The following is a 21,986-nucleotide window of genomic DNA, read 5'->3' as shown; positions in this document are numbered from 1 at the left end:
GATAACATCGACTAATCAAGAATGCAAAATATTCTTACATCATCCAATGTGATAGAAATTTTCCACGTTAATTATTTTATGGGAATATCTTTTGAGTAAATTGTGGCTATCATAATACATATCCTAATCCTTAAAAATTAAGTGACATTTAAATCATGCATGGTGGTATAAGTCACCCGTACAAAGGACACGTTCTTTCATATGCAAATATTCGTCGTCGTTTGCTACTTTATTTTATTTATGAAGTAGGGCACATCAATCACTCTCATTTTAGGACCCTCACAAAAAAAGATATCATCAAATATCCCATATCAAAAAATTTAATTCTCAACCCCTCCAATCCAATGTTCTCCAACAAAAGAGAGAGAAAGCAAATATTCCAATTCTACCCCAAATCTTTCCTTCCCCTATATATATATATGCTCCCATGCTCCACATATTCATCACATCAAAACAAAGTTTCCTATACATACAAATCACAACACATTTTTGGAAGGTGACATATATTGAATCAATATTTGATTTGCAATATCAATGGAGAGAGTGAACAAAATGGTGTCGGAGAAGCCCATCGTGATATTTAGCAAGACGGAGTGTTGCATGAGCCACACCATCAAGTCCCTCTTCTATGATTTTGGTGTGAACCCTACAATATACGAGCTGGACGAGATGTCGTGGGGCCAAGAGATCGAGCAAGCACTGATGCGGCTGGGGGGCAACCAGGCCTTGCCAGCGGTGTTCATAGGTGGTGAATTTGTTGGCGGTGCCAATGAAATCATGAGTCTCCACCTCAAGAGGTCATTGAAGCCCATGCTCAAAAGGGCAGGTGCATTGTGGGTTTAATAATTAATTAATTGATACCATGGTGTTAAATGTAGTACTAGTTTTTATGGATACTAAAGTATAGTCTTGTATGAGTCGACCAGGATATATAGTTTATACAATAGTTAGTAGAGAAGTGTAGGGAGAGTGTGAAGCTTTTTATGCTTCCAAATCTCCTATATAAATAATTTGTGTATACTTCAACCTTTTTGTATTGAAGTTGCACTATGAGTTATGAAACTATATATAGTTTGAATAATTGTTGATTTCCTTGCTCCATTAATTTGTTCATATATTGCCATTAAATACATATACAAAAGTAAAAAACTTCCGTCACTATGCATACCCGGTTATGAATATATATACGAAAGATTAATAATGAACATAAGTACACTTATGATTCTAAAGAGATTAATAATTGATTAATATTTTTTTAACGTGGAACAACTCAATCTTTATTGCTATACTGAAAATTAATTTATCGGTCAATTTTGCACTATAACAAAACCCTAAACCCATCAATTTTGCACTATAACAAAATTAATACTTTTGGCAAACCAATTGCCGCCACCCTGCTAGGGTATATACTGAAAACAAAAACATGTTATTGTTGTATATTGTAAATTCTAATTTTGAAATTTTATGAAAATAGATTAATTAATCATATAGTTTGATCTGAAGTGACTGATAACAATATAGTGTGGTATAACATCGACCGGATCATAATTGTGAGATAAGTATTTCTTGCCTGATTAAATGTAATACTAGTTTTTATGGATACTTAAGTATAGTATTTCTTACAGAGATTCGTTATAGTCTAATATATGCATCTCTTTTTTAGGAGTATTTTCTTATTATTTGATTTTTACTTTTTTATTCAGTGCATCTCAACATCAATCACTCTCAATCCAAATTCCCCTCCAAATCAAATTCTTACTTATCAATAATTAATTCCAAACATTCCAAAACGTCCTTAGTAGCACCCTACCCTATAAATACTCCCCATGCATTCTCCATTTTCCCACAACCAAACATCAAAACAAATCAATTCCTCCAACTTTCTTGCAATCATCAAATCTCAATCGAAGAGTAATTAATTAAAATGGATAGAGTGAGCAAAATGGTGGCGGAGAAGCCGGTGGTGATCTTCAGCAAGAGCTCGTGCTGCATGAGCCACACGATTAGGTCTCTCTTCTCCGATTTTGGGGTGAATCCGACGGTGTACGAGCTGGATGAGATCCCGCGGGGGAGAGAGGTGGAGCAGGCGCTGTCGCGGCTCGGCTGCAACCCTAGCGTGCCGGCAGTGTTCATAGGCGGTGAGTTTGTTGGTGGAGCCAATGAGATCATGAGCCTTCATCTCAAGAGATCCTTGAAGCCCATGCTCAAGAGGGCTGGGGCCCTCTGGCTTTGAACTTTTTATTACTACTATACAATAACAATTAATGCAATTTGTATTTGCATTTTTGTGTAAGTAGTTAGAGAGCGAGAGAGGTTTTTTTGGGCTCTTGAGTTTGCTAGCTCTGACATTAATTATATGTACCGAGTTAATGTTTTTATTAGTGAAGCTAATGTTGTTAATTAAGTTTTAATATTGTTGCTTTTCTTTAATTCGCTCTTTTACATTTGAGTTTTACTAGAAATCCACTGTTGAGAAGTTAATTTGACTATAAAGAGCGATTGTTACGCTTTTGGAAAAGTTGAATATATCATGTAAAATAATTAGTTCTGAAAAGTTGATTTAATTTATAATTTATGGTTTTGACTTAATATTAGAGTTAATTAAAATAATGACGACTGTGACAAAAATGTTTATTTTGTATTTACCTCAGGGAGAAAACGTGGTGATCTAAACTCTAAAGCAACTGGATAGAATTTTATATAGTACTTAATAAGGTAAACCAGAATATATGCCTCTAACTGACTTTGCACTGCGATTTAATAATATTCTTATCAAGATGAGATTATGATGTCAGCACCATTTATTTATAATAACAGGCGCGTGTGTATAAGACACAGTTTTTAGTTTTACGTGGCATGACAGATATGGAATACAACGGAGTAATGGAATGTTTGGTCACACCATAAAAATAAGTTGCCAACCACAACTATGTAGACATGAACAATTCTGTACGGAGAAAAATAATTGTATGTTATTTAGTACTAGTATTTGATCATTTTTGTATTTAGAAATCACCAACGTTTCGACCCAAGTATACCGGCTACCGCTATATGTGCCTTCCATACTAGTACTATCAATTTTCACTATTGTATTTGTAATTGAACTATTAATTGATATTATAGTATAAAATTATTGGGCAAACACACGTGATATTAAGTAGGTTTAATTAACCTAAGCAAGGCGTAGTTTTAGATATCCGTAACCAGCGTTACAATGGTTTTTTTATCATAAATTAAGTCCATGTTGTAGTCAAGATTATCACAATAATTCTACCAACTGACATTGTGATTTTTATAATAATTAACTAACTTATTTTCTATTAATGCTCATATTCATATATGCTCAAGATATTTTATTGCGTTCGTTTATATATTTTTCAATTTCCTAAATGGTAGGGTTACCACTGTGGAATTAGATTTTATGGCGGCTACATATCACAAGTAGTCTTTGTAGATAAGGAAAGGACAAAAATCATAGGCCATGCTTTCAAGTACCATTGAAAAGGCAGAAATATAATCTGTTTTTGATCTCTACAGAGAGAATCATAGTATATATTTCAGCAAATTCTCAAACAAGATTTAATTTTGGTAGAATAAATAAAGAAAATCTAGAGTGAGATATATACATGCATCCATACAAATGTTAAGTCTTTCTCAAGTTGCATAAAGTAGAGTGATATAGATGGATACATATAGTTACTTATTCACTTGCCATGCATACCATTATCTTCGTTGAAAATAGAAACCATCTCTTTTTCTAGGTTATGTTATCTGTGTGCGACGAGGCATCTTACAATGTTCTTTAATTACATTTTCCTGTCATTTTCTATGAGTTGAAGGCAGTTTCAGTTTATTTTGATTTTATTGTTGGAAATTACTCTGAAGATTATAATATTAATTGCAAATTTGCAATGACAACCATATTTATATCTTTTAATTAGTAGTACTACATTATTTCTCAGGAAAACAACGTTTGTTTGGTGTCGCCCGAACAAACTTCTATTAACAAAACACTCCTTCTAATTAGAATCCAATCAAGAATTTGTTTATCTTGTACCCAAGTCTAATTTATTTAACTTGTATTTCATGAATTTCGCTTTAGTTTAATTCTTATATTGCAGATATATATAATTTTTATTTATACATCTAGTTTTCAATAGTCAAGTTCAAGTGTTTTTTAACAAAATACTTTTATTAAATTTACAGTTTATTAATATTGATATTATAGATAATTGAAAAGTTTATGAAATCCATTAAATAAGGATTTAATGAAACAAAAATAAAAATACAATGACATTGAAAAAAAAAACTAAAAGTATAAGGGTTTATTAAAATAAAAAATGGTATGAGAAACTAATGAAACAGATAAAATCAAAATTTAGGGATCACTAGATGTGTTTTGCCAAATTAAAACGGTAGTAATGAGAGTACATGTATGGGATTCTCAAAACCGCACTTGTCTCTAAATCTACACAAGTTTGACATTCACTAATCTACACACACACATACACACACGTGTATTAATTATGTATACATATATAAGTTGTACATATAAATGGCATCTGCTTCACACAGATGTGTTGTGTAAGATGTCTCTTGTCCTTTGGGGCATTTTAGGGCCATTCACACATGGACACTTGCTCTTGCAGCTTTAAGTTATACTCTAGAATCCAGCATTTGACGATTCCTCAGTGTGTTGTTGTCTCTTCTATACTATTTCATTACTATAGTTAAGGTCATGATATACAGAATCTCGTGTGACGATTACTTGGCGTACATACAAGCTTGGACGGCTGTCAAGCATACACACACATTCTAAACGTCGGCTTTTCTTTCTTCTTCTTTTTAATAGATTCGAATGTGTGACGAAAAGCTGCTGCGAAAGTTGAATGCTACTTTTTTTTTTATATATACCTTCACAAAAAAAATGCCTCAATTTTTTAGTGCCCACATGAATGAGTGTTGAGTTCAATAAAAATATGTCATTTTTGTTAGGATTAGGTGTTTAAAGGTGTTAACAGATTATAAACCTGATTTCTCAATTCAGGAGAATTTTCATGTTAGTATAATTATGTTAAAAATGCTAACATAATTTAACCACCCAACTAGCTAAGAGATTATTTTATACTTTTGTAGTTTTATCGTACTTACTATGTTATAAGTTATAAGTTAAGCGATCAAAAACTAATTAATGATCGAGAGAAGTTTTCAAGTTCTTAATTACACTGAGAATATCAATTGCAAATTGTAATGGAACACGTGCACTAATTAAGGCGATCTTGTATAGAAAGTAGAATAGCTCAACATTCTATCTGTTAGGTTTAATAACGCTTAAATAATAACACTAATCGTGGTACTGAATCATAAATTCGATGTGATTTTTGAACATTCATTAAACGTATTATTAAAAAATTAACATCATTTTAATATTTCATTATTCATACCAAATACCACATCACAAACTACGATTGCCGGATAGAATTAAAAGGTTTAAAAATCGTGTTATATGGAGTAGTTAACAATTATGACGTGAATATAAACCATCATGAAAAACTATATATCCAATAAAAGGAAGGACCCAAATATAGTGGATGTAATTTTCTTATACGTATATATTAGGTTTAATTTGTATACTAGTCCATTTAATAGGTTACAATCAGCAATATATTCACATTTAATGCAATGCTAATTACATGAGATGAGATATAGAAATGGAATTGGGATCTTAATAAATTGAACAACATTAGTACAATGTAGTTTAATTTCCACAAGAAGAATTATATTCTATTCACCATTGCTTGTGTGTGGGTGGAATATATGTTTTGGAGCAAGAAGAAAAAGAAAAGTAAGAGGTCCCAATTGGATAAATCCAACTTTTATTTCTTTCTCCGGCTCGCTAGATGCATCCACTAAACACACACCACACAATTCAATTGGACCACCCAATATACATACACTCTAAATATTTTCTATAATTAAAATTCATTAATTTCAAAAATATGATTAGATTAAAAAAAAATCACAAAGACAACTATACCTAAATAAGATAAAGAAATTACGATTGTCGAATAAATTGCACTTCTATTCCGAGATTGCACAAGTCAAATCATGAATGTATGATTAGAATAATGTAGATTTGATGGATAATAATAATATCAGATAACATCGACTAATCAAGAATGCGAAATATTCTTACATCACCCAATTTGATAGAAACTTGCCACTTTAATTATTTTATGGGAATATCTTTTTAGTAAATTGTGGCTATCATAAGACATATCCTAATCCTTAAAAAATTAAGTACTACTAACATTTAAATCATGCATGGTGGTATAAGTCACCCGTACAAAGGACACGTTCTTTCGTATGCAAATATTCGTCGTCGTTTGCTACTTTATTTTATTTATGAAGTAGGGCACATCAATCACTCTCATTTTTGGACCCTCACAAAAAAAGATATCATCAAATATCCCATATCAAAAAAATTAATTCTCAACCCCTCCAATCCAATGTTCTCCAACAAAAGAGAGAGAAAGCAAATATTCCAATTCTACCCCAAATCTTTCCTTCCCCTATATATATATATGCTCCCATGCTCCACATATTCATCACATCAAAACAAAGTTTCCTATACATACAAATCACAACACATTTTTGGAAGGTGACATATATTGAATCAATATTTGATTTGCAATATCAATGGAGAGAGTGAACAAAATGGTGTCGGAGAAGCCCATCGTGATATTTAGCAAGACGGAGTGTTGCATGAGCCACACCATCAAGTCCCTCTTCTATGATTTTGGTGTGAACCCTACAATATACGAGCTGGACGAGATGTCGTGGGGCCAAGAGATCGAGCAAGCACTGATGCGGCTGGGGGGCAACCAGGCCTTGCCAGCGGTGTTCATAGGTGGTGAATTTGTTGGCGGTGCCAATGAAATCATGAGTCTCCACCTCAAGAGGTCATTGAAGCCCATGCTCAAAAGGGCAGGTGCATTGTGGGTTTAATAATTAATTAATTGATACAATGGTGTTAAATGTAGTACTAGTTTTTATGGATACTTAATAATAGTCGTATATGAGTCGACTAGGATATATATATACTATAGTTAGTATTGAGGTGTAGGGAGAGTGTGAAGCTTTTTATGCTTCCCAATCTCCTATATAAATAATTTGTGTATACTTCAACCTTTTTGTATTGAAGTTGCACCATGAGTTATGAAACTATATATAGTTTGAATAATTGTTGATTTCCTTGCTCCATTAATTTGTTCATATATTGCCATTAAATACTTGTACTACAAAAGTAAAAAACTTCCGTCACTATGCATGGGTTGTTTATGAATATATATACGAAAGATTAATAATGAACATAAGTACATTTATGATTCTAAAGAGATTAATAATTGATTAATATTTTTTTAACGTGGAACAACTCAAAGTTTATTGCTATACTGAAAATTAATTTATCGGTCAATTTTGCACTATAACAAAATTAATGCTTTTGGCAAACCAATTGCCGCCACCCTGCTAGGGTATATACTAAAACAAAAACATGTTATTGTTGTATATTGTAAATTCTAATTTTGAAATTTTATGAAAATAGATTAATTAATCATATAGTTTGTTATTTATTACTCATAATGGAACAAAGACTAGTGCTTCTTTTACAGTATAGACTAATAGGTAGACACATGATTATATAAGATTTTTCAGTCAATACTCTAGTAAAAATAAGTAATTGATATTCTCAACTTAGACAGATGTAGAAAATCTATAGCGAACCATTGTTAATGTTGATCTGAAGTTACTTACTGTCTGATAACAATGTAGTGTGGTATAACTTCGACCGGATCATTGTGAGATAAGTACTCCTTGCCTGATTAAACTAAGTACACATCTCGATGACTATTTATTTTTAATCCATATATACAAGTAACATTGAGCTTACAATGTTTGTCATACGATACTTTCACTTGTCGATATGTCTGGATTTTTTGTCATATTGTGTTGCGGTAATCAACATTTGAGAATGACTTGTTACTTTACTAATCGTGTCTGGGGTATGTAGAGTTGGTAATATCCTAAGAGATGTTCTGATTAAGTTTATATTGCGCATATGCTAACTAATTGAAATTTATTTCAGAACTCTTTTACCTTTTTTTTATGAAAAGTTAATTAACTAAACTGAGCTAGCAAGCAAGCTTGATTAATTAATGGACATAGAATATTTTAAACATGAGATAAATAAAATTTAAAGGGATCATGGATTATATATAATTAAGATGATAAGTGACAGTAATTAATATTACTCAATATTACTCAATATTACTCACGATAAGTGACAGTAATCAATATTACTCACGATAAGTGACAGTAATTAATTTCTTAAAGAGTTTCAAATAAATTGGGCTAATTTAATAGCAGAAAATCAATCCAAATTTCATTGGATCACTAATTAATTTTGTTCAGCATAGATGAACTAAAATGTTTAAATTGAACTAAAACCAGCTAAAAATGAAGGGTTCGACAGTGTTCGGTGCTAGAAACTAGTTCATTGATTATAATTCAACCTATTATATTTATATCTTTTTTTAGTAGGGTTTATAATCCAACCATCATGATTGACGACACAAGCAATATGAATATTAGTAACTTATACTTTGGATATTTTAAGCATGCATATCACCCAAGAAACAACGGTGTACGTAACTAGAAAATCTACATTGGGTAAACTAAAAATTTTTAAAAATTTGTGACGGTTATTATAAAAAATCCGACGACAATTAGGCGAATTCTATACTTATAACACATCAATATAATTCATATCAAGCTTACTAGACTTGGTAATCCGGATATACACAAAATATGAATCCAGTCAAATTTTTACCAAATTTATCATACCTGCAAACTCACCAAATTGGCCAATGCATAGCATTCTTACTAGACAAAATTATAAAAAAATTTCTAAGCCAGCAACTTTTATTCCACAAATGATTTGCTATGTATGCTAAAAATTTAGTGAATTCATATAATTCATATAGTGGGTATAGACTTTTTTCGATATGGAAATCTTAAGCCCATCCCATATCAAAAAGAATATTTTTGCGAAAAAAACAATATTTATTTTTATAAAATAAAAAAGAGATATTCAAGAAAAGTAGTATAATAAAAGCATCATATATATACGCCAGTAAAGCCGTACCAGTGACACGTCTTCATTCTTTCCGTATATATGCACAGATTCGTTATCGTCTAATATATGCATCTCTTTTTTAGGAGTATTTTCTTATATTTGATTTTTACTTTTTTATTCAGTGCATTTCTACATCAATCACTCTCAAACCCAATTCCCCCTCCAAATTAAATTCTTACTTATCAATAATTAATCCCAAACATTCCAAAACCCTATAAATACTCCCCACGCATTCTCCATTTTCCCACAACCAAACATCAAAACAAATCAATTCCTCCAACTTTCTTGCAATCATCAAATCTCAATCGAAGAGTAATTAATTAAAATGGATAGAGTGAGCAAAATGGTGGCGGAGAAGCCGGTGGTGATCTTCAGCAAGAGCTCGTGCTGCATGAGCCACACGATTAGGTCTCTCTTCTCCGATTTTGGGGTGAATCCGACGGTGTACGAGCTGGATGAGATCCCGCGGGGGAGAGAGGTGGAGCAGGCGCTGTCGCGGCTCGGCTGCAACCCTAGCGTGCCGGCAGTGTTCATAGGCGGTGAGTTTGTTGGTGGAGCCAATGAGATCATGAGCCTTCATCTCAAGAGATCCTTGAAGCCCATGCTCAAGAGGGCTGGGGCCCTCTGGCTTTGAACTTTTTATTACTACTATACAATAACAATTAATGCAATTTGTATTTGCATTTTTGTGTAAGTAGTTAGAGAGCGAGAGAGGTTTTTTTGGGCTCTTGAGTTTGCTAGCTCTGACATTAATTATATGTACCGAGTTAATGTTTTTAGTAAAGCTAATTAATGTTGTTAATTAAGTTTTAATATTGTTGTTTTTCTTTAATTCGCTCTTTTACATTTGAGTTTTACTAGAAATCCACTGATTGATAAGTTTTGAGTAGTAAAATTAGATGTGGTGTTATGAAGAGCGATTGTTACGCTTTTGGAAAAGTTGAATATATCATGTAAAATAATTAGTTCTACAAAAAGTTGGTTTAAATGTATAAGTACTAATTTATGGTTTTGACTTAATATTATACAGAGTAAGTTAAAGTAATGATGACTGTCCAGGAGAAAACGTGGAGATCTAAAGCAACTGGATAAAATTTTACTCTATAATAAGGTAAACTAGAATATATTCCCCTAATTGACTTTGCACTGTGATTTAATTATTTTCTTATCTGGATGAGATTATGATGTCATCACCATCAATTTTATAATAACAGGCGCGTGTGTATAAGAGAGAGTTTTATGTTTGGTCACACCACAAAATTAAGTTGGCAACCACAAATATGTTGATATTTGGAGAAAAATATTTTTGTGTTATTTGGTAGTACTTGATAAATTTTGTATTTAGAAATCACCAAAGGTTTCGATCCAAGCATACCGCTATATAATAGGAGTAGTATCAATTTTCACTATTTTGTAATTGAACTATTAATTGATTTTATAGTAAACAAATTTATTACTGGGCAAAACCACGTCATATTAAGTAGGTTTGATAACCTAAGCAAGGTAGTTTTATATATCCACCAGCTACAATGGTTTTATCATAAATTTGGTCCATGTTGTAGTCAAGACTCAAGATTATCACAATAATTCTACCAACTGACATTGTGATTTTATATTAATTAACTTATTTTCTAATAATGCTCATATTCATATATGCTCAAGATATTTTATTGCGTTCATTTATACTATATTTTTCAATTTCCTAGTATGGGACGATTAGATTTTATGCCGGCTACATATCACAAGTAGGAGTAGAGTATTTGTTGATAAGCAAAGGACAAAAAAACATGGCCATATTCAAAAGGCAGAAATTAATCTGTTTTTTTTTATCTCGGTAGAGAAAATCATATTCCCTCTGTCCCATTAAATATGCAACGTTTGCTTTTGCGCACTTATTTTAGAAAAATTATAATAAATAACTAATGTGGTGAAAAAATAAAGTAAGAGAGAGAATAATGTAGAGGAGAGTCCCTTTTATATTATTCTCTTTTTTACTTTATTTTTTCTTCACTCTAACTATTTATTATTATTTTTTCAAAACACATGTGAACGTTTCATTTCTAATGGGACGGAGGGAGTATATTTCAGCAAATTCTCGAACAAGATATAATTTTGGTAGAATAATTAAAGAAAATCAAGAGTGAGGTATATATATCTCCATAAAAATGTTAAGTCTTTCTCAAGTAGCTCATTCCCATCCGTGCTCTTAGCTAAGAGCACGGAAGTGGGCCCGGACCCACTTTTACTCTTTGTCCTTAGCTAAGAGCACAACACCCATATCCGTGCTCTTAGCTAAGGACAAGCTCAAGGGTCCCACCATTCTATTGTTCAATTTAAATAAAAACATTTCCACAATATTAAAATGCATTAAAAATACCCGAAATACTATTACAAATTACAAAATAATTAAAAATTACATAATTAAAATCCTAAAAATTAAAAATTACACAATTAAAATCCTAAAAATTAAAAATTACATAATTAAAATCAATAAAATTAAAAAGACGCACTACTCGTTGCCAATTTCGCTCAAATGTGATTGATTAGATCTTTTTGTAGCTCAGTGTGGGCTCTTGTATCGCGCATTGTGTTTCTTCTTTCGATCCTCTCGTTCACCGTCGTATGCACACCTCGGCGTGGGGGAGACCTCACGGTTGAGCTTCCGGCTTCATCCTCGTCGTAAAAGTTAGCCGCCATCGGTGTGCAAGATAATACACGTGTACTTTATGTCGGCGATATTCTTAACGTACCAAAGCCGAGAAGGGGACTTCACAATGTTGAATCGGCCTTGAAGGACACCAAAAGCTCTTTCGACGTCTTTCTAAGCAGACTCTTGACGCTGCGCAAAAAGAATCCGTCTTTGCTCTTGTGGGTTGTTGAACGACTTCACGAAAGTCGACAACCTTGGGTAGATACCATCGGCGAGATAGTAACCCATGTGGTATGTATTTCCGTTGACGGTGAAGTCGATCGCCGGTGCTACACCATTCAAAACATCATCGAAGAGTGGTGAAGAATATAACACGTTCAAGTCGTTGTTGGATCCGGCAACACCGAAATATGCATGCCAAATCCATAGGCGGTAGTCGGCGACCGCTTCAAGGATAAGCGTTGGGCCGCCACCTTTGTGGCCGCTTAAGTGTTGCCCCCTCCAAGCAGTCGGGCAATTCTTCCACTTCCAATGCATGCAGTCAATGCTGCCTAGCATACCGGGAAAACCATGGACTGTTTCGTGAAAACGAAGCAACCGTTGACAATCGTCGGTGGTGGGTGCCCGAAGGAATTTCTCGCCGAAAGCAGAACGAACGCCCTTGCAAAAACTCTTAAGGCATAGGATTCCAGTTGACTCACCGACATGCAAATACTCGTCGAAGAGGTCAGCCGTTTGCCCAATAGCAAGTTGTCGGATGGCACAAGTACACTTTTGCAACGCCGTGAGACTTTGCCGACCGGTTGCGTCTGCACCTTCTTGAAAGTATTCAACGCGGGTGGACAATGTGTTGACAATACGCATAAACAACCGTTTTGACATGCGAAAACGGCGCCGAAAGTAATCTTCTGGATACCGTGGCTGGTCGGAAAAATAGTCGGCAACGAACCTTTAATGGGCTCGCTCTCGATCACGAGGGATGTAGCGATGTTTTGCTCTAGTTGGTTGAGGAGGAGGGGCGGGGGCATTGGCGGCGACATAGGCTTCACAGGTGGCACGATATTGTTCATAATATTCTTGTTCTTCGCGCTCCGCTTCCGCAATGAGATTGGTGAAATTCATTTTTGAATTTTTTAGAGAGAGTTTGGGTGAGAGAGGAAGTAGATGATTTAGTATGAAAAATTATGAATGAGAGATAATTTGATGTGAAAAGTGGATGATAAATGTGTGTATTTATAGATGATTTTGGGATTAAAAAAAATCATAAAAATCTAAAAAAAAACGTCCATAAACGGCTCTATTTTTTCGAATCCAAAAAAAATTTTAATTTTTTGGTATTATTTAGAATTATTTATGAATTTTTTTTTTTAAAAAAGAAAATTCGAATTTGCCAACGGCTAAGCCGTTGGCCAATCAGGACGTGCCATGTAGGGCTGCTTAGCGGCACGGACGAACGAGCTCCAGCGGCGGACGGACGCCGCCTGCTCAGCGGCACGGACGGACGGAAAAAAAACAACCGCTGCGAATGCTCTAAAGTAGAGTGATATAGATGGATATATATAGTTACTTATCCACTTGCCTTACCATTATCTTTGTTGAAAATAAAAACATCTTTTTTCCGGGTTATGCTATTTGTGTGCAACGAGGCATCTTAAAATGTTCCTTAATTACATTTTTCCAGTCATTTTCTATGAGTTGGAAGGCAGTTTCATTAATTTTGATTTTATTGTTGGAAATTACCCTGAAGATTATAATATTGCAATTACAACCATATTTATAAATTTTACTATTACATTATTTCTCAGGAAAACAATACTCCCTCCGTCCGCGAATAGGAGTCCCGGTTGGCCATCTTCATCCGTCCGCCATTAGGAGTCCCGGTTAGACATTTTACCTTGGGAGTATAAAAAATGTCCCCATTGTTCTCTTAATTTAGAAGTTGCAATTAATTTTAATCCACTTTGATTGCAATTTTTCACTCTCTCTCCTAATGTTAGATTTCATTATTCCAAAGAATAAAGCAAATAATAATATAAATGGGTCTCACATTCCTCTATCACACCATTTAATTATTACACTCAAACTTTTCTTAAAACCCACACCCAACTCAACCGGGACTCCTATTCGCGGACGGATGGAGTATTAGTTTGGTGTCGCTCAAACAAACTTTTCGCTTAAAAAAATACTCCTTGTAATTAGAATTAATGTTTTTAAAAATCACTCTAGTATTAAGCAAAATTTCCGTATAATTATAACTAGATTTCAATTTCCTCTCTACGGAGTACTGTTCAAGACATTGAATCCGCTTGACCAAGTTAGGCTCCGTAGAGAGAATCATATATTTTTTTTTTGGACGATGAAGTATAAATTACAGTTATCGTTATTTAATAAGTTTTAATAGTAACTTATCACACGAAAATTTGAATATTATCATAACATATTTAATGATATATAAGTTTTAATATATTAGGTAGGGGTCATATTCTAATGCTTATAGCATCCTAATCCAAAATCAAAACCAAATCTCCACCTTTAGATTTTAAAATGAATGGATGAGATTAAATCTTACGAATCTCAATAAATAGTAGACAAAATATCAACAAAAAGGTAATATCGTCATTATGTTACAATATGATAATTTTCGTGAAAGTTTTTCTATATCAACATAGTGCATTACAAATATCAACAATATGACATAAGAATATCAACATTAGTACAAGAAAATATCAACACATATTTATTGAAATTTTTACATGGTTTTATTGAGATTTTTACATGATTTTATTGAGATTTTTTGATGTATTTGTTGATAAAATCTGGTTATCAACATTTACGAAAACTAAAATAAAAAATATCAAATTTCATCATCCAAACGTCTTCGGAACATATGCAATTGAGATCTCGTTGGAATCCTTATAAAATTATCGTTAATTTGATATATTTTTTGCGAAAAAATAATTTAAATCGAGAGAGTTACGTAAATTTAAAGTTTTAAGATGATTTTAATGAGAGAGAATTGACATTAATACCCGCTAATTTTATTTATTAATTTTTTTAATTAAAAATATAATCCATGTGGCATTATATCAACCACTAGATCTTCTAATCTAATGGCTAAGATTTAGTCTTAGTTTGAGATTGCTAATTAGTTAGCAATTGATCACTCCCCATTAGGTATATATTTATATAGTTATATTTAAGTTTTACTGAAATTTAATTCTACTTATCCTGAATTATTAATAATATTTTATTATAAACTAAATTATAATATAATTTGATCAAAACTACAATACATTTTATTATACTCCATCCGTCCCAACTTAGGAGTCCAATTACCGTTTTTGGGTGTCCCACTTTAGGAGTCCCGGTTGGAATATTCCATAAATGCTATTAGGCCCCACATTCCACTAACCTTTTTCCACTCACATTTTATTATAAAATATAAAAAAGTAGGATCCACATTCGACTATCTTTTTTCACTAACTTTCCTTTACATTTCTTAAAATTCGTGCAGAACTCAACCGGGACTCCTAAAGTGGGACGGATGGAGTATAATAACTTTGATGTATTTATATAATATATATTTAATTATATATGCTACAGTAAGCGGGTCGACCAATAGTTGAAATGTGAACAAGTAACTTCGTCAATTCGCTTGCCAGTTCGATTTTTAAAACAATGGTCTTTAACTAATTATTGATTTTGAGATACTTATATACAAGTGTAAGAATATAAAGGATACTTGTTAAGTTCATGATACGCAAAAACGTAGACAAACATATATCTAATCCTTACTTAGGTTGGAATAGATAAATGTATGCAACAACAAAGGTTAAGATAGGGGCGTTTGAATATGTATATAAGTAAATTATGGATATGGGCCCTTTTCCACTTTTCCCACTCATGTTGGTTTCAACCTTTGTAGTTAAAGGATGTTTGGTACCAAATTGGATGTCTCTAGTCCAACTAGAAAAGCAAAGCGTGCCCTAAAAAAATGATCAACTTTTTTATGGAATGACCAAAGTGTCCTCTATTAAAATTTGAATTTCCATTTATGTCCTACATCTAACCCTACTTGAGATTACCGATATAAATAAAATCTCTCCCGCTCTCCCACTCTCCCGCTCTCCCGCTCCTGCCATTGTAGACGCTTAGAAGAACATAAAATCAAAGCAAATTTTTAACCTGGATTGCACTTGCTTGGTGTTGGATTTCAGCATCCCCTACAATGGAAGGTTGGTCTACAAACTTTACTCATTACAAAATTAGTAGCATTGTGGAGCTCGAGTATTGAATATTGCTATATTTCACATATGTTCGGAAGATAATTTCTCTTTTACGATTTGAATGTGTTGTATGTTGTAAGCATTTTTGTATTTGCGCCTCTCTCGTGTATGCATCTCTTATTTGGCTTGTGTCACTAGTACCTGCCTCCTAACAATTATTGTGCCATTGCTGCATTTTTTTGTAAGTCATGTCACATTGTTTACGATTATTGTTGGAACGATGTACTTTTTCACCCGATGACATTATTCAAATCAATACACAATGTAAATAATTTTTCCTGATAATGCAACTCATGACAGCACCTTGAATTTTACAAATATTTACAAATGACAGGAAGAAACATTGGACGGTCTAGCGGACCAAAGGGTGACAGGACACGTAGGAGTTGGTCAGATAAGGAGGAAGAAACTCTTATCATGTCCATGAAAGAACTTGTTGCTAATGGATGGAAAGCGGATAATGGTTTTCGTACTGGATACATGAAAAGGATCGAAGAAGACTTGCACCGGCAAAACCCGAAAACTGATCTGAAAATCCATCCGCACATTTGGTCAAAGATATCGATATGGAAAAAGAACTATCTCTTGCTCTGTAACATACTCAATCGCAGCGGAGTCGGCTTCAATGACAATGGTGATCACAAAATAGAGTGTGACGAGGAACAATGGGCCCAAATTATCAAGGTAGTTGTTCTCTTTTTTCCATAAGGTCTATTGTGTATAACTGCCAATGAATTTTGTCTCAATTATGTGTAGTCGAATAAGGATGCAAAGTACATTAGAGGTAAGTCTTGGCCCTACTTCGAAGCATGGAAAATTATATATGGCAAGGACCGAGCTATTGGCGGAAGTGCAGAGGACGCAGCTGAATCTACTCAGCGTGTTCGTGCCACCCAGGAGAACACGTACGTGGACACGGAGAACGACTATTACCCCGACATGGATGGCATTTATGTTGGAGAATCAGTTGGAGAAGGGGAACATCCGATTCCTGTGGTTGATAGTGCGATTCCTGTGGTTGATAGTGCGTGTGACACTGACATGAACAGTCCCACATTGAAGAAAGCAAATAAGAAACGCAAGGCTGGAGAAGCATTGGATGGGGTACTTGAGATGATGAAACGCATTAACGATGACACAAACGAGCGACTACACACCCTGTCCACTAGGATTGGCTATGAGTTCGACTTGACCACTAAAAGGGAGGAGGTGCTTCAACTTCTTGGTGTGGTCCAGGGGCTGACCAAGACACAAAAGTTCACAGCTGCAAAAATACTTGCAAAGGAAACTGAGATGCTCGACCTATTCCGGGGGATGGATGAGGCTGATAGGCCAGATTTCGTCATGTTCCTCCTTGAAGAGAACAACATCGGTTAGATGGTTGGTCTTCGGTGCAAGATCTGACCTTTTTGCAACGATGGTCGTTGAAATCTTTTGTGCTCTTATGCTGAAATACAAAACTCTTAAATGTGTCCACCCTCTACTGTGTGATATATGCACCTGGTGAACCATCTATTTTGTACAAAAACCATTATGGATATTGTCTATGAAATATGCTACTTATCAGGTAACTAATCTGTGTTGTCCAAAATATTACTAGTTTGGATATTGTAAGATGCAGGTAGAGTAAAATTTTGTAAAAGACTATTAGTTTGGAAATTGTGCGCATCTTGTGACTCCAATGTTGAATGCTCAGCACTGTGTTAATTATTTCATGAATGATTATATTATCTATAAAAAATTCTAAGTCTCTCCTCTATTGTTTGTTGAGCTGGAATTTATTTGTTGAATGTTATGATTCGAAATAATATGATATCAGTGTTGCAAATTGAAGCTCAAATGATTGACAAGAATCAGCCATATAATGCAGACAAACGTAGAGTTTTTGAAATGCATCACTAGGTTCTTATAAATAACAATTTCATCAACACAACCAAATAAGTAGTACAAGTGCTAATTAGTTGAAGTCACTCCATACAAAATATCTGCAAAAGAGTACCAAAGTTCGCTAGTCAAATAGATTTAGTCGTAGGTCTCTCTCTTAATGACCATCTCGGTTATTCCACATGTGCAATGCCAAATCTCTTCTCTTGTTAGTCCATGCATCTGTAGGCTCAATGCTATCAACATAACCGAGGTTCTCCCCTAGCTCTTCACCTTCTGCAACTTCCCCTAGTTCGATGTCAAGTTGGTTCTCGATAGGGTCGTCATCCATTTCACGCCGGATAAAGTTGTGAAGAATAAAGCAACATGTGATTAGCCTGATTTGAACCTGTAGCGGGTAGAAGCTAGGACTCCTTAGTATTCCCCACCGCATCTTCAGTATGGCAAAAGCCCGTTCAATGATATTGCGCGCTTTGGTGTGTCTCATATTGAAGAGCTCCTCTGGATTTTGAGGCACATGTGCGGCAGGACCCCACTCTTTAAGATGATAACGCACTCCTTTGTATGGTGTGAGAAAACCCTCGTTGTTAGCATATGCATTATCACATAGGTAGTATGTGCCTACAAATAAAAGAAAACATAATGGTTCAGTAACAAAATAGAACATGATTTGGCAAAGCAATGTAATTGATGCTTCATATTCGTACCTATGGGGACGCGCAGCCCGTGTGGCCTTGAGACTGCATCACGGAGAACCCTCGAATCCCCGGCCGATCCTTCCCAGCCAGGAAGTACATATGTGAACCGTAAAAATCTATCACAAGCAGCAAGAGTGTTGGTTGATATTTGCCCTTTCCGAGAATGGAACCTGGGTTGGTCCTCAATGGGCACTCGCACATTTATGTATGTCCCATCTAATGCTCCTACGGCACCCTATACAAACAAAACAATTTATTACTATTCACGGCAGCAAAGAACAAGTCATTTTTTTACAACAATACAACAATCCAACACCATTCAAGAATAACAAAGCAAATAATAACTGAGGTTATGAATAAACAACAAAATTATTCCATTAGCTCAGTGAAGATGCTAACCTTGAACCACTTCCAACGATGGTCGGTGCAATTATCCGGGACAGGTTCTGGCTGGACAAATAATGTTTCGTGGAGTTTGAGAACACCACCCAGAACGTTGTGCATGTATCGGGACACTGTATGCGAGGACCTTGTGAATTCAAAACCAATAATTATAGTTTTCTTGTGATGGGATAAGATGCATAAGAACATAGCCACTTGCTCTTCAACCTTTATGTACTTGGAGTCAGTTAGGCCGCTGTATTGGCGAAGAATACGACACAAGCGACCAAAAGCATTCCTGTTCATGCGCATATTGTCAAAGCAATATCGGTCTGAAACTCTTACAAGCCTATCCATGTGCTTGACTTGAGCTGGAATTCTATCAACAAGTACATATCTCCCCCTCAATTGATGAATATGCCATTTCCTTCGGGGTAAATCGATGAGGGATACAACCAATGTCAATAGGAGGAGCATGTTCATTTGATGAGATTGAATGATTTCCTCCAATAAAAGCAATAACTGAGTACTTGTTATGCGGCGGCGCTTTATCTGTAGAAACTATAATTAAAACTTGATAATTCATAGAAGAAAATTTTGGGAACAAATGCAGAGAAAGTTTTTTGAACTAATTTCCAGAGTAGACATTTTCCTCCTAATTTATCAACATGATACTCCAATTGAACTATAAAGTGTATCAACTGTAAACTCCAATTCTTTAAAATACTTTTAGACATCAACAACCACAACACACCTCACCATTTTAATTAAAGATGTGATTTTTATTTTCTTCTCAACATTCTGTCATAAACTCATTGCACTAATCTCTTAAACAAATCTAACATAGACATAGGCAGCAAGATTAGACAAAATTCTCCTAATTTATCAACATGAAATTTGTGTCGAACTAAGTTGTAAGATTACACATTTGTTAGATCAGTTACTAGTTGAGAAACACAGTCTATTAAAAACTAACTTTACTTGCAACTTTCATCTTTAACCTAATTTGACCCATTTTATAATTTACAAGTTGAATTAGTAGAGCAAAAAGGTACTATTTCACAAGCCAAAGTAAGCTATTGAATGAGGCGATTACACCCAAAATTTATAGAAATAAATGCCCACAAGCGACATCGAATTGTATGGATTCGACATGGAATAACGAAATTGGGGCTGAATATCAGACTACCATGTCCAGCAATAACAAATTGGATCCAATTGAGAATGAGCTGCACAAATTAGGTGGTAACGATTGGAACAAAATTACTCACATAACCACGATTAGAACCCCGACGGACTAGTTAGCCAAAGGGGGATGACGAGGGCGTTACCTGCTTTCGCCGGGCATCTTCGGCGTCCATCGCTTGTGGAAGTCGAATAATCGGCGTGGTGAACGAGCTATACACTGCCAACTAGAAATTGTGTGGAAGAAATGAGAGGAAGAGAGCTAAACGACGGAAGATATGGGTAAAATTGTTTCCAAAATTTCAATCTAAATTGCTGCATCAGGAAGGGTGCCTTATCGCAATTGAAAAGAGGTATTCACTTTCTCGCTGAACTGTGATACCAATCTCAAAATCTTTCGGGTCAGTGTGTTTTTACCGGGTCATGTGTAAAAATCGATATTGTAACCAAACAGAAAAATAAACATGGATAAGGGCTCATATCTACCCTTTTCTAGTTATTCAAACGCCCCCTTAAGATAAAATTAAGATTATATCTTCATATATACCTATTATACTTTTATGTATACACATAAATGTCAGAGTTAAGTTAGTAGTAAAAACCTAATTTCTCATAACAATTTCGATGTACATAGAGCTTTGGATCAGCACATGCGTTCCCCTTACACGGATTGCTTATGAGCCAGGTCCACCGGAGATTAGGCTGAGCTTCTTTTTATAAATTCAGAAGCTTAGGACCACCGGTGAATTGGGTTGAGCCAAGCCTAGGACCACCGGAGAATTGGGCTGAGACCACCGGCAAAACATAGTCTTTTGTACAAAATTTAATTATAATTAATCATTTGCTAAAAATAATCATGAGGCGTCGCCTAATCGGAACTATGAAATAAAAATGACGTAGACATTAATTATGCTAAACACTTAATCAACGACAACACCGTTTTACTATACCCTTGTTTCTTGTCATTTTGAAGATGATATTTTGTCTACATAATTAATTATAGTTTTTTTATAGATGTTTGAAACTACGTGCCAACAAGAACTCATGGAGTATTTTCCCAACGCGACCGATCCAACTAAGGTGACTCTACCATTTAGGTCGTTTGCGCGTCAATGGGAAAAATATGGGCTGTTTTGCTGGAAATTGGAATACCTGGCCAACGTACATTCTTTGTGCTCTCGCAATTAGATCAGCAATACATCCCAGTGAGTGATACGAATTCCATATTGATTATTTCTTTTATTATTGATTTAATCTTACTTAACCTTTTTTCAGCCTTTATTCATGTAGGAGTCCCATTGAAGCAACAAGTTGCGGCTAAATATGCACGGGTTCCTATGAAGAATATGAAGCTCTTTGGACAGAGGGTTGGAGCAAATGTGTGTCCTGAGATACACACATTACCGTGCACTATTGATGGTGCATACGTGATTGATGAAATCTGACATGCGTTCGAGAAAGTTTATGAGAATGATGTACTTACACCGAAGGTTAAGAAGAATCCGAGAGGCAAACGGTTTACTGAATAAGTCAAACGTGGACAATCGGTGATTGTGCCAACTCCATCTCAGGTATGTATATGTATATATAGGGAGATGATCCAAACAAGAATGTAACTAAATCCATTAATGAAGCTTAAATCTTGGCCTAAGGATTAGTTCTAATGGTTAATAATTAACCAAAAACAAGGAAGATCATTATTAATC

At 34.6% G+C, this 21,986-nt stretch overlaps 3 protein-coding genes and 2 pseudogenes across 3 annotated transcripts; all 5 read left to right on the top strand.

The window, feature by feature from the left end:
* The first annotated feature begins 442 nt into the window (after window positions 1–442).
* LOC125196953 (monothiol glutaredoxin-S5 pseudogene) lies at window positions 443–1,088 on the top strand (annotated as a pseudogene).
* A 754-nt stretch (window positions 1,089–1,842) lies between these two features.
* On the top strand, window positions 1,843–2,411 carry LOC125196442 (monothiol glutaredoxin-S4-like). The gene has a single exon (XM_048094958.2). The coding sequence runs from the start codon at window positions 1,925–1,927 to the stop codon at window positions 2,231–2,233; it is 309 nt and encodes a 102-aa protein (XP_047950915.1). The 5' UTR covers window positions 1,843–1,924; the 3' UTR covers window positions 2,234–2,411.
* Window positions 2,412–6,606: 4,195 nt separating this feature from the next.
* Window positions 6,607–7,250, top strand: LOC125196995 (monothiol glutaredoxin-S5 pseudogene; annotated as a pseudogene).
* A 2,190-nt stretch (window positions 7,251–9,440) lies between these two features.
* LOC125196468 (monothiol glutaredoxin-S4-like) lies at window positions 9,441–10,028 on the top strand. The gene has a single exon (XM_048094994.2). It carries the CDS (start codon window positions 9,522–9,524, stop codon window positions 9,828–9,830), a length of 309 nt encoding a protein of 102 aa, XP_047950951.1. The 5' UTR covers window positions 9,441–9,521; the 3' UTR covers window positions 9,831–10,028.
* A 5,958-nt stretch (window positions 10,029–15,986) lies between these two features.
* On the top strand, window positions 15,987–17,748 carry LOC148927191 (uncharacterized). Its single transcript, XM_089069678.1, has 3 exons — window positions 15,987–16,081; window positions 16,467–16,816; window positions 16,889–17,748. Exons 1-3 carry the CDS (start codon window positions 16,075–16,077, stop codon window positions 17,507–17,509), a joined length of 978 nt encoding a protein of 325 aa, XP_088925804.1. The 5' UTR covers window positions 15,987–16,074; the 3' UTR covers window positions 17,510–17,748.
* The last annotated feature ends 4,238 nt before the right edge of the window (window positions 17,749–21,986 follow it).

Source organism: Salvia hispanica, chromosome 4 (genome assembly GCF_029641045.1).
Source record: "Salvia hispanica isolate PSC_SH4W2 chromosome 4, Shi_PSC_v1, whole genome shotgun sequence".
NCBI lineage: Eukaryota > Viridiplantae > Streptophyta > Magnoliopsida > Lamiales > Lamiaceae > Salvia > Salvia hispanica.
Note: the sequence above shows the minus strand (reverse complement) of the source record. Positions and strands in the feature narration are given on the sequence as shown.